Here is a 12,254-nt window from a genome sequence, read left to right on the forward strand (position 1 = left end):
CATGAAGCAAAAGCGAACTTTTATAGGGTAAAATTAAACACAGGAGTCTCTCTCCCTAAGTCCCACTTGCCTGACCTGTGCCATCCTGTCTGTCCATCTGTCTGTCCTTCCTCTTCATCTTTCCGTTCTCTGCATTGTGTGCCCTCTGTTCTCCCACTAACTGCTGCTCACGTCTCCTCCCCACACCGCTGACCTCTCTCTGTCAGGGCACCCGGAGAATGGATGACGAGTCCTTAGAAGAACAAGTGAGGCAGACCAGTGAGGACTCAAGAGCCCTGAGGGAGCTCATGGAGGGAGAGAGGGGTAAACTGAGGCAGAGCCTAGAAGAACTGCAGCAACTCCACAGTCAGGTGAGCACCCTGTTTCACAGTGCAGAGAATGTGCACAGGGGCTAAGGCTCTCTCTCACTTGTGTGACACACAGCTCCCTCCACCACATTCTTAGGGGACTGGGACCCAAACTTGAGGAACTGGGTGCTGACCACTGAAAGCCGAAGCTCCCAGGTCGTGTTGTGGGAGTTGTCATACAGTTGCTCTTTAAGGTGCTGGCTTCGTCCCCCTGGGAGCCTGTTTTTCAGCTCTGGAAACTTCTGTTGCCCTTACTGTTGCTTTCTTGTTCAATCATGACTCTCTCTGTGGACACTAAAGGACCTGAAAGATGCTAAAGAACTTAGAAGCTCCACCCAGAAAGAAGCTGTTGAGGTCTGTCCTGAGACAAGCTTCCTCTAGACCAGACTCTTGTACAGGAGTGACAGCTTGGGGGCACCTACAGATAGTCCCACTCACACCCCCACCCATCCTGGGCCACTGCTCCCACCCTCAGCATGGGACTGGCGCACAGCTCTCACCTTGGTAACGTTTCTTACACTTAAGATACCTCCATTACGAACCCTTGTCCTCCACCGCTCTCCTGGACCATATGGGGAGGCCCGCCCACAGCATCACTACCCTTCTTTCAGAGGCCAGAGAGCAAGGACGAAGGTCATAGCTGTGGCTTGCTCCTGACCACATACTGGGGAGTGGGCTAGGCAGCCCAAGGCATGCTCCTGAATAAAGTCTACAGTCCTCAGAGAGAGACTCAGTCTTAAGGACAGATCTTCTAAAGTGAAGGAATAAAATACAAGAGACAGTTGGATCCGAAAGTTCCCTGAGCAGGTCTAGCTCAGTGGTGGGCGTGTTGACTAGTGACTGCAAGGCCCTGGCTTTAGTCCCCAGCACTCCCAAAAGGAGAAGAAAAGATCGTTTAGAGGTCCTTTGGACTTGGTGCACGTGCATGTAATCAAAGCATTTGGGGTGAGGGCAGGGGGTTAGGGATTCAAGTCATCCTTAGGTACAATCGACTTCATGACAGCCAGGCTCCTTGATGCCTGTCTCACTGTTCTTCAGATTAAAGCTTGTGCTGTTGGCAGATTGGTTTGGAAATGGAGGGTGGCTGTGTTGCATTTGCTAGCCTTGCACTCTCAGGCCCACAGGATCCTCTCGCCTCAGCCTCCCAAGCATAGTTCAGTCTCCCACTTAGTAAATCAAGCACTTGCTTATTAATGTCTTGATAATTTTCTAAAGATTGTACTTTGGCTTTTTGCTTATCAGAGTTAAAAACTAAAACCTTCCTGGAGGACATTACTTCACTAGAAATACAGTTGACATATAGGTTGTCCAGAGCTTGGGGCAGAGCTTTAGGAAGCCGTCCCTACTGCGTAAGCTGACAGCCAGAGTAGCAGTGGTCGCACACACCTGTCATCCAACACTTGGGAAGCAGAGTTGAGGGCCAGCCTGGTCTACACAGTGAGTTCCAGGACAGCCAGAGCTGTTACAGAGAAACCCTATCTCAGAAAAAAAAAAAAACAAAGAAAAAAAGAAAAAAAGAAAAGTGGGAAAATAAGTTTATTTGGTAAGTGGTTTAGTCCAGTTCCTGTGAGCTCCCTTCAGAGAGTCTCTAGACTCCACTGATGTCCCATACGAAGTGTAGAATTGGACTTCCTTTCCAGAAGTCTCAAAAAAAAGCCCAGCCACAACTGCATCTGCCATGTGGTACTCATGGTAGGGATTGGGGTTCAGATGGGATTTTATAGTCCAGGTGACCATGAAACACTAGGGCTTGATAGGCCTCACGCAGGCTTGGTTCACACAGGACTCCCGTAAACGGCACTGCCTGTAAACACATGTGTGGCTGTGTGGGACGCCTGCAGCCTAGAGTCTAACGGTGTGGGCGGACACAGGACTCTCTCTCTGTTTATGGAGGAAGGCACAGACAGGGTTAGCTGAGATTCCTGGAACGGCTAGGCTAAAGGTCGAGCCTCGTCCAGTCAGTGATCTGGTCTCTAAGCCCATTGCTTTCCCACTTGGGAGTGTTCTTTATGCCCCCTGGAAACTGGGCCAGCAGTGGGTGTGGACTGCTGCATGCCGCACCCTCAAAACCAACCAGACTGTTAAGTAGAAGAGTGCAAATTCTTTAATTGCTATTATCTGTTTGAGGCAAAATCTATAACCAGCATGAAGACTTGCGAGCATGAAGAGTGCCTGCGTCCGCCATTCTTAGCATCCCCTTGGCATTGGTGGATACAGAGCAGATACCAGCAATGGACAGGGGCTTCAGGATCAATTGCAGAGTCTAAATGGCCAGCACCCAGGAGCTGGGAAACGGCTCGGCAGTCGAGAGCACTGGCTGCTCCTGTAGAGGACCCAGGGTCAGTTTCCACAGCCACATGGCGGTTCACAGCCTACGGTACTTCAGTTCTGACGCTCCGTCCTAATCCACGGGCCCCGGGCACACACATACATGGTGCACACACCTGCAGCCAGCCGCCTTCACATGGCGGCAGTTTTCCTGTGGGGTGAGAGCAGGGTACCTCATGTGGGTCGTGGGCAGCTTCCATATCCAGCCAGAAGTCATCAGGTCCTGGCCCTGTGCGCTCCGCATGCTGCCAGCCTCCGCCATCTTAAGGCCTCACCTCCTCTGCACAATCACAGAGGAGCTGTGCACACTCGGGCGTGTCCCCTCCAGCTTGGCCCTGGCTGCAGGATCCTCCCTCCCTTCTGCCTGCACAGGCGTCCATGCCCATCCTTCAGTTACAGAGCAGATTTCTCCTCCTCCTTGCTACTTTCTTGGTCTCCTTCCTCCCTGGACGCGCTGTTCCGAGACTACATCCCCATGTTTTCTTCCAGTCGGGCAGACTACAGACCCCAAAATGACCAGCGCAAGGGCTAACTCAGTGTTGTCTCCTGCTGTCCCTAGCACAGGCACTGGACAAGGCTGTAACACAGAGACTCAAATGGTGATTGAAGGAAAGACCAAGTTCCATGGCTGTGAGGGTGGGCTCTTACGTGTGGTTTAACGATGTGGGCCTCTGTGGGGTGTAACCGAAGCATGAGGATAAACAAGCCAGGTCCCCTTGGATGCCAGCCGTCAGACCCAGCTTCCTGACGAGAGTGAGGAGAACAGCTCACAGCCACAGTTAGATCTGTAGTGGAACCTTCACCACACTTAGGCCTCACATAAACTCGTGGGAGATGGGGTGGGGGGAACATGCTGTTCTTTTGAGTTTTTGGTTTTTTCCTGATCTCCACAGCCCTTCCTACGCAGTTGTCTGTTGGCCTCTGGCTTCTTGAGGTTTTCTAGACCATAGTGGAAAGTTTTTCTGTTTCATACTCAAACATATGAGTATGTTTGACACAGAGAGGTGTTAGTTGGTCCCGTCCAGTATCATGGCCAGCATGTGCTTTCAAACCCCTAACTCAGTTATCCTGAAGCCAAACCCACACTCCTTTGATCTGAAGAAGTTTGTCTTTGCCACATGCTTTCTAGGTTGTCGATGGACAATGAGGCTGCCAAAACTGCTGTCACCTAGGGTAAAAGCCACCCCTCTCCCCAGTCACTTCTGCCTTGGAGCTTGGTGCATGAGAGTTTGCAGACATTCTAAGCTGCACAGTCCAAAGCTTACTGAGAAAGTTGGGGCTTTTGCAGTCAGCAGAGCATCCGGCCCAGGCCCTCGCATTCCTTATCAGGTTCTAAAGGCAAAGTTTGAGCTTAGGAGAAGCTCAGCAGTCAAGAATGCGGGCTGCTATCCCAGAAGACAGGGTTCGAGTCCCAGCACCCACATGGCAGCTTGTAACGGTCTACAACTCCAGTTCCAGAGGTTCAGCACTCTTCTGGCCGTAGTGGACACCAGACATATATATGCCTGCTTCACAGACATATGAGCAGGCAAATACCCACCATACACATACCATTTTCCCGTCTTCCTGTCTCACCACTGCGTATCTTCTGCACTCATGCTTAGAGACCGCTGGCTCTGTCTGGGAGCTTGATCTTCAGTCTAGTCGTGGAGTCAAGGTGGCAGCTGCACCCTGAATAGAAGGGAGCAGATCGGTGAGGATGGATCCTCCCTTGGGAAAATGTCAGTGGGGCTGTAACACTGACCAAGAGGTATGACTGGGCGTCCCTGTTCACGGCTGCTCCTGTCGGTCTTTATCGCTTAACACAGTCACTGAAATCTCACGAGACGATGCACTTGCCTTATGTGACTGTGGTGGAAAGTACACTGCATTAAGTCCGGTAGCGGGTAGGGTCAGCCGCGGAAACAGCTGGATGGACACCTCAGGTCTCAAGCAGAAAGGAAGGAGTCTGAGCAGACAGCCGCAGAACCGGTCCCTACTCTCCCGGATCTACAGCGGCCGTGGGTGTGTGGGGGTGGGGCGACTCTAGTTCACACCAGACCTCAAAAGGAAGTAGATGCCCTCCTCTTCTGGCTTTTCTAGTGTGAGGTCACACTTTGTTCCCCCAGCAGGGCATACAGTCATGGATGTCCCCACATGGTAAAGGTTTGGCTTGATGACTACCTCACAATGTCAGCTGATCGGTACACGGGTGTTTTAGGATTGAGTACCACTTGCAGCCACACTGTTGTACAGGTGGGGTGGACACACTTCCGAGATGTGATGTGTGTGAGTGAGGTCGCCGTGCTGTGGGGTGGGTGGAATGTGTTGCTGACACAGGCACTAGAACAGTTCTTCACTGCCAAATGGTAAGTCCCAGGTCAGTTGTGAGGACAGGGCCAGGCACCATTTACTGAGGCCTGGTCCACAGAAAAGGTGATAGAATCAGACTGACAGATCACAAGTGTTGAAATTCTATGTGGCCTTGATCTGTGGAGTTGAATGGGAAGATCAAACTGGGCCAGACGTTGAGACCCTGCCTCCAAAACTGTGTCCCAGAGCCCTGATGCACAGGGGGTGTCTTTCACACTCTATCTGGAGTGTCGCTCAGCCAGAGCCGTGGTATAGTATGCTGAGGACACGGGGACTCTGGATCCATGGCTACATCACGTTCAGCCTCCCTACAGTGTGTGTGGTGGGGAGGGGAGGCTTGTTACGAAACAGCAGGACCAGCCTACTACTCCCCATACACACCTCTAGACCTGTGGGGGTATTTTTAAAATTTTTATTCTCAGAGATTTATTTTGTCCTGAATTTTATGTGTATCAGAAGGGGATGTAGGAAAGCTTCACGATGGAATTACTGCCAGCTGTACCAGAGGGTACTGAAAAAAAACAAAACAAAACCAAAAAAACCCTTGAGGCCTCTGAAAGAGCACAATGCGTTCTTAACGGCTGAGCCATTTCTCCAGCCCCTCAAGACTGAGGTAGAAGTCGGAAGACAACTTTTTGGAGTCGGTTTTCTCCTCCCATCTTTTTATTCAGTTGGGTTCAGGCTGTCAGGGTTACATGGCGAGCACCTGTGCCTGTTGATCCACCTTGCTGGCCCCTGGGTGCCAGCGTCATCATAGACATTTCTCTTTGAAATTTGCTAGGTCACGCTGCTGAGTGTGGAGATGACCGCCCTGAAGGAAGAAAGGGACAGACTCAGAGTGACATCTGAGGACAAGGAGCCCAAGGAGCAGCTTCAGAAGGCCATCAGGGACCGGGACGAGGCCATTGCAAAGTGAGTGCCATGGATGGCTGATCTTACCTTCTGGTGTGTGTAGTGTATGTAGTGTGTGTATGTGTGGTGGGTGCACAACTGTGGCCCATTTCCACCCCCGCAGCACTGAGGATACAGGATAAGGTTTTTCCATGAGTGCTGGGATACAGACTCCGGCCCTCATGCCTGATCCTCAAATGCCCTTCCTCACTGAGCCACACTCCAGCCTCCACTCCGTTTCCTTTAATAAAACTGCGCTCTGTGGTTATCTTTAAAATGCTGGCGCCAGGCGGTGGGACCTACACTCAGGAGGCAGAGGCACGCGGGTCTACAGAGTGAGTTCCAGGACAGCCAGGGCTACGCAGAGAAACCTTGTCTCAACAATGAATGAGTGAAGGGAAAAAGGAAGGGAGGAAGTTCTGTCATGAGCTTACCATGATGTCATACACTTGTGATCTAGAACTTAGGAAATCCAAACAAGAAGGGACTTCAGTGTCAACCAGCCTACACCACGGATCAAGTTCAAGGCTGGGTTCCATAGCAGGCCCTCTCCCCTCTCCTCTGTCCTCCTCGCTCCCCCACCCCTCCCTCTCTCTTTCTCTCTCTCTCTCTCTCTCTCTCTCTCTCTCTCTCTCTCTCTCTCTCTCTCACACACACACACACACACACACACACACACACACACACACACACACACACACACACACGCAGGTTAGCTGCCCGGCTACTCACTTGACTTGTTCCAAGGGGAAGATGCCACCAGTGAAGGCTGTCATGTGACTTACTGATGTGTCTCCTGTGGGTGTGTTTGTGTGCTTTAATAGATTTGTTGCATGGTTGGTTTTTCTTTCTGCTACTATGCGTGGCGTAGACTATCCCCTGCTACTAGGTGTAGCGTAGGCTATCCCCATGTACAGTTTAGCTTCCCAAAGTCGTTATTGCACCAACTACTGCTTTGTTATTTTTAGTTCGTTCTTTCCTTTACTACAGACGTTCTCAAGCATACACAGTAGAAGCATGGCGGGAACCCTCATCTACCCTCCCTCAGCTTTAGCATGAGTCTGTAACCTCAGATCAGATCCAGTGGGGACTGGATTCTGTCCCTCCATGGGACACGTGAGTGTGCTCCCTGGCCGGCACAGTGTCGTGTGGCTGCTGGGTCAGATGGGGGTTTCTGGTTTGTGGTGGTTTCTGTGCTGAAGAGTAAGCCCAGGGCCTCACGTATACAAGTGCTCTCCCAGTAAACTGAGCTCCACTGTGAGAACACTGTGTCCAGTCAGTGTTCTTAGCCCTTCCCCATGCATACAAGTTATTTCATTAATGGAACTTCAGTTGTTTAGAATCTGTCTCTGAAGCCCCCGAGCTCCTGTCGAGCTTGCCACTCCCTTAACTGCTCGGCCCCTGGGAGGCCGGTGTCTGGGGCGCACTTTTCACTGGGGTGATTTCACGTCACAGTTTCCACTGTTCTGGTTTCCTCCTAAATCCCACTGTCAGGTCGTCATCACTGGCAACAGGGACGTGCGAATGCACGCACTTCTTTACATTGGCGGGTTGGAGGTACACGGCTGGTTGGCTCGGATTGCTGTGCAGCTAAGGCTGGTTCTGATTTGAAGTTATTCCCTAGTCTCAGACTCAGGTACCGAGGTTACAGGTGTGCACCAGCACCCCAACCCATCTAAAATATTTCCTCGGGCCTTCAGTTACCGCCCCGTCACTGAGGAGGTAAACATTGCCTCCACAGTGGAAGGTAAAGCTCTTCGACCCCACCTTAGAGAGTGAGGACACACTCACTGTGGGCCTCTGGCCCTGAGCACTGAAGAGAGCTGGTCAGTGATGCCGTGCGGGCGGCAGGTTCTACGGCTCCCCCTTCCGTTCCTCCTGAGGCCTGGGTTACCTCTGGGTCCACTTTTCTCTGGTCAGCCCTCACGTTGGGTTGTCTGTTATTTCTAGGTCACTTTCCACAATTGAATGCAGTGTATCTCAGGAAGGCCTGTCTGTGTCACCTGTCCCTGTGTGCCTCGGTCTGTGTGTACTTTAAAGCAGTGGCATTGAAACAGACGTCATCCGTGGTGCTCGCACCTGCACACATTATGACCACCAGGGTCCTGCCCAGAACCGTTGAGGCTGAATGGCTGGTGGAGCTGCTGCTTCTCCTGGTTACTTTAATGTGTATTTGAGGGGGACTCCCCTCACCAAACTGGGGTGCAGAGACCTTAAGGTTTTGCTTATCTACACAGCAAGGAAAGCCGCTAGCAACCTTGTATCCCCTTACAATTAAAAAGCTCTCACTAAAAACAAGTTAATCAGGCAGGTGAGACAGCCACAGCAATGTGGGTATCACCAGTTATTCTGAAACTAGCAATTAGCCTTACAACAAAGCAAAACAAACCAGTGACTTCATTTATATAAGGAGTTCTTCTGGACATTGGAAATAACTCTTTTTAAAGAATGGGGTTCGTGTGTGTTAAGCGGCTTGTGTGGCTGTGCCTTTTGGACCTGGGCTTGCGTTCGAAGACTCCCCTTTCTTCCTGGCACTGCAGCCCTGGAGTGCCAAGGCCCTGGCGTTAGTCAGCACATTCCCGCAGCTCGGGGGTGCTCAGGGCGCCATCTGCTGGCAGACACACGGTACTTCCTGAGGCTAGAGCAGCTGGGAGGCGCCTGGGTTTGGAAACTGTCAGGCAAATCGCGTCCATGGCAACCGCTGCCAGGAGGATTTCCGCTGTTGTTTACCAGCCAATGGCAGTGGGCATGACAGAAGCAACCTGCGGCATCTGAACCCTTGCTCATTGGACAGGCTTCGTCCTATCCCTGTGGCCCGCAGCCGCAGTGGGTGGGGCAGGATAAGCCCGGCGTTGTCTGGAGCAGCTTCTAGGGCAAAGTGGCTGTTGAATGCAGCACTCTGGGGCGGGCCGGGGTGTGGAGTAGGTGACTAATTGCTGGGTAGAGGACAAGGCGGGGAGGAAGTTTGGTCTGAGTTCTGTAAAACTGAGACTCACCTCCTCTTTCTGGCTTTGCTCATTTAGTGTGTTGTTCTGAGACTAGAGCTTGCGGCTCTCCACGGGTCTGACATATGTGCTCTGGAGCAGCCGGTGCTGCCTTTGGAGAGGCACTCAGTCACCTGCATCCTCCTTTCGTACCCTCTCCAACATGTCTGCTTTTGCATTGAGCAGCTAAAATGTAATGATGCTGGGAAAGCGAGTAGAGGAATACCCGAGGCGAGCAAATGTGAGGCATGTGGGAGAGCTGTGTCAGTGACCTGTTCAGAGACCACCCCAGTTTCCTCTGTTAGGTTTCGTACCCACCCACTGGCAGTTTTATTCCACAAAGCTTGACCTTTTCCTCCCTGGTAGCGTCATGGTAAACTGTCCGTCAATACCACATATCTGGGTTTTTACCGATGCCCATATTGCATTGTCTTTTAAGATTTTTTTTTTTTTTTTTTTTTTTTTTGGAGCTGGGGACCGAACCCAGGGCTTTGCGCTTCCTAGGTAAGCGCTCTACCACTGAGCTAAATCCCCAGCCCCGTCTTTTAAGATTTTTTTAAACAGTTCCCCAGTCATTGGGAACTAATGTTGCTAAACTGTGGCTGCCATCCTCTGAACATCTTTATCTCTGGAACAGTTTCTTTAAGGGCGCAGTAGCTAGTCCAGAGGAGGACCTTCCCATAGCAGGAGCAGAAGGTCCCCACCCTGCAGTGTGTACAGCACAGCCTGGAATTAAGGGTCAGCAAGCAGCTCCTTTGTTAGAGGCCTTTGCTGCTCTCTAGGCTCTGGTCCCATGGACTCGCTCTGACTCCCTTTAGTGTGACGCAGGTCATCGCTTACACCTATGGCTTGGGAGCATGTCGCAGTCCGTGAAGAGGCAAGGTGTCAGTGGCCCTGTGGTGTGGGGTCAACCCCTCCCTTACCCTTAGACCCACCCCAGGTCCCCTAGTGAAGAGGCAGGTGCCTCTGGCACTAGGTGCGCATGCCCGTGCTCACCTCGGCTCTTGTTCGCAGGAAGAAGGCTGTGGAGCTGGAACTCGCCAAGTGCAAGATGGACATGATGTCTCTCAACAGCCAGCTACTGGACGCCATTCAGCAGAAACTGAACCTCTCCCAGCAGCTTGAGGCCTGGCAGGTAAGCAAGAGCCTGAGGCCTAGGCGGGAGCGCCCACTGGGAATCAGCATGTATCAGTAAGAGTTCTGACGAGGTCCTGGGAGCCCGGGTCCCAGCCTCCAGGGTAGAATGCTTTAGGATGTCCTTGAGACAGGAAGCCTTGGCAGCCTCTGTTCGGGATGGACCTCCGCCAAATGTGGGGTGGCCCCTCAGCTGGCCATTCTGTTTGTTTTAAAGTAATGTGGGTCCAGGAAGCCCTGTGTGACTCAGAGAAAACTCAGAATGGGGTTTAGCCCAGCAGTCTCCCCACAGGTGAGGCTTCCTTTCTCCAAGGCACGGGTCCTGAAGCGAATGAGTCACTGCCTCTGTCTGACCCATTTTCAGGGTCTCCCAACTCCCTCCCGCTCTAGGGTTGTGACTCGGGGAGGAAAGTGAGGTAGGCTGATTCAAAATAAGGGTCTAGTGGCTAACGGCTTTCTCCAAGAAACTCTGACCTGCTAGATGGAAGTCACTTGTCTGTGACTTCCCACGGTGAGCTCCACAGTGACCAACAGCAGTGACCATTACATTATGGCCCTAAGGGGCTGGCAGCCAGAGTCCTGACTGCACCATCAGGTCACTGGCTCCCTGGCTCCAACCAGCTGCCAGCCAGAACCAGGGCTTACCAAAGCTGTTCTCTCTTCTCTCCCAACTCCAGTTTGCTTCCTCAGGGCTTTTTACTATCTGGCTCCTTTGGTTTCTGATCTAGTGGCTTTCTCAGCTCCTGTGCCGACAGCTTTAGTTGTACACCCCTCCTGCCTTTGAGGTGAGATTGAGCCTTGGTCCATTCATCTGTTGTCCTCCGCCATCTGTCCTGCATCTGCCATTTCCCCGTGGCCCACTGTGTTGTGTGCCGGTGCCTGGCCTCATCTCTGCGCCGTGTGTGCGGTGTGCTATCAAGTCCCAGCCTCCTCTCTCCATCACTGCGGCACGGGCAGACTGATGCCGCCTTATCATAGAGGGGCTTGTACTGCAGGAATAGCAGCAGGCACGGGGTCATGACCAGCTCCTGCACATGCATGTGCATGTGTATAAAGTTCTAAGGAGATATGTTTCCTGGAATTCCCTCGATGGCTTTGGGTATTTAAAGTATAAGAGCACAGTTGAAGCGACTACCAGAGAAAATGTAGCAGCATTGAGAGAACTTTGTTCCAAAGCTCTGACTTTTCCCTTTGGTGTTGAACAGCGTATTTCATGGAGCTTGTCCTAAGTGCAGTCATAGAGCATGTGCCGAGGCTCTGCACTGGGACTTTAGAAGTACGAGCCATGTGCTGGCAAAAACGACACAGGTCTAACCTGAGAGGCAAATGGGAAATGGAGCTGGCAAGGAGAGGGGGAAGAGGAGGAGCCAGGGAGGAGGTGGAATGTGAGGGACGATGAGGATGGAGGGGATGGAGGGGAGAACGGGTACACACAGGCACAGCTGTGTGCTCACCACACAGGGGCAGGGGGCAGGAAGGTCGTCTGGTTTCATTTGGAGACCTTCAAAGACACTCAGGTGACACCCACAGAGCAGAACCTGAGTGCAGCAGAGGAAGACGCCATGCTGTCCAGGGTCCGCCCTGTCTCCCCAGTGCTGCCTCAGCCACATAGCCTGGGCTTCCTGTGCTGCCGAGCTGCCCTACGATGGCCTCCCCTGCTGCCATGTGCTTGGACTCAAGCCACCACGCCCCCATGGGTGGGTCTCAGGGCCTGTTTTTCAGAGCAGCACATAGCTCACAGGAGACTGCACTGCACATGGGTGGTGAACACACAGGGCTCCTTGCCGACGGCAGTGCAGAGCCCATTGTCAGGTAGCTGCTTCTAGTCAGAGTCCAGTGACAGAGGGAACTGCCCACAGCTGCCCTTCTGCATGGGCGCTTTTTCTAGGCAGCCAGCTGCTTAGAAAGGTTAAGGCTCTACCCCATAGAGAGGCGAATAGACTGGAGTTGAAACAAGACCGCATCACAAGAAGGCTCTGCTCATAGCTTTGGCTGAGAGCTTAGCCGTGGGGTCATCCAAGCAGAGTGGCCGCCCCTGATGTGGCTTAGCCTGAGTGATTTGAAGGGGGAAGTTAGGACACAAAGAACCTTGGGCGGGTCATTGGGCTCACAAGCCAAGGTCACTCTGGGCTGAGGGTGGAGTGGCAAGCCAGACAGTGGGCATCCAGACAACTCTATAAGCTAGGATGGGGCTGCACCATTATTTAGGCCTAAAGGC

General features: G+C 52.4%; 1 protein-coding gene across 5 annotated transcripts in view; it reads left to right on the forward strand.

Annotated features, from left to right (window-relative positions):
• Bicdl1 (BICD family like cargo adaptor 1) overlaps positions 1-12,254 on the forward strand; it is an 89,352-nt gene that overhangs the window by 75,462 nt on the left and 1,636 nt on the right. For 2 of the 5 annotated variants that reach the window (XM_008769234.4, XM_063271348.1), the window contains 3 exons: positions 207-350; positions 5,809-5,939; positions 9,917-10,037. In XM_008769234.4, the coding sequence (XP_008767456.1) occupies positions 207-350; positions 5,809-5,939; positions 9,917-10,037 (396 nt within the window). Of the gene's footprint in view, positions 1-206; positions 351-5,808; positions 5,940-9,916; positions 10,038-10,713; positions 10,822-12,254 lie in introns of all 5 variants that reach the window. The other 3 variants (XR_010056386.1, XM_063271347.1, NM_001191667.2) reach the window with 3 other exon arrangements.

This window comes from Rattus norvegicus, chromosome 12 (genome assembly GCF_036323735.1).
Source record: "Rattus norvegicus strain BN/NHsdMcwi chromosome 12, GRCr8, whole genome shotgun sequence".
Classification (NCBI taxonomy): domain Eukaryota; kingdom Metazoa; phylum Chordata; class Mammalia; order Rodentia; family Muridae; genus Rattus; species Rattus norvegicus.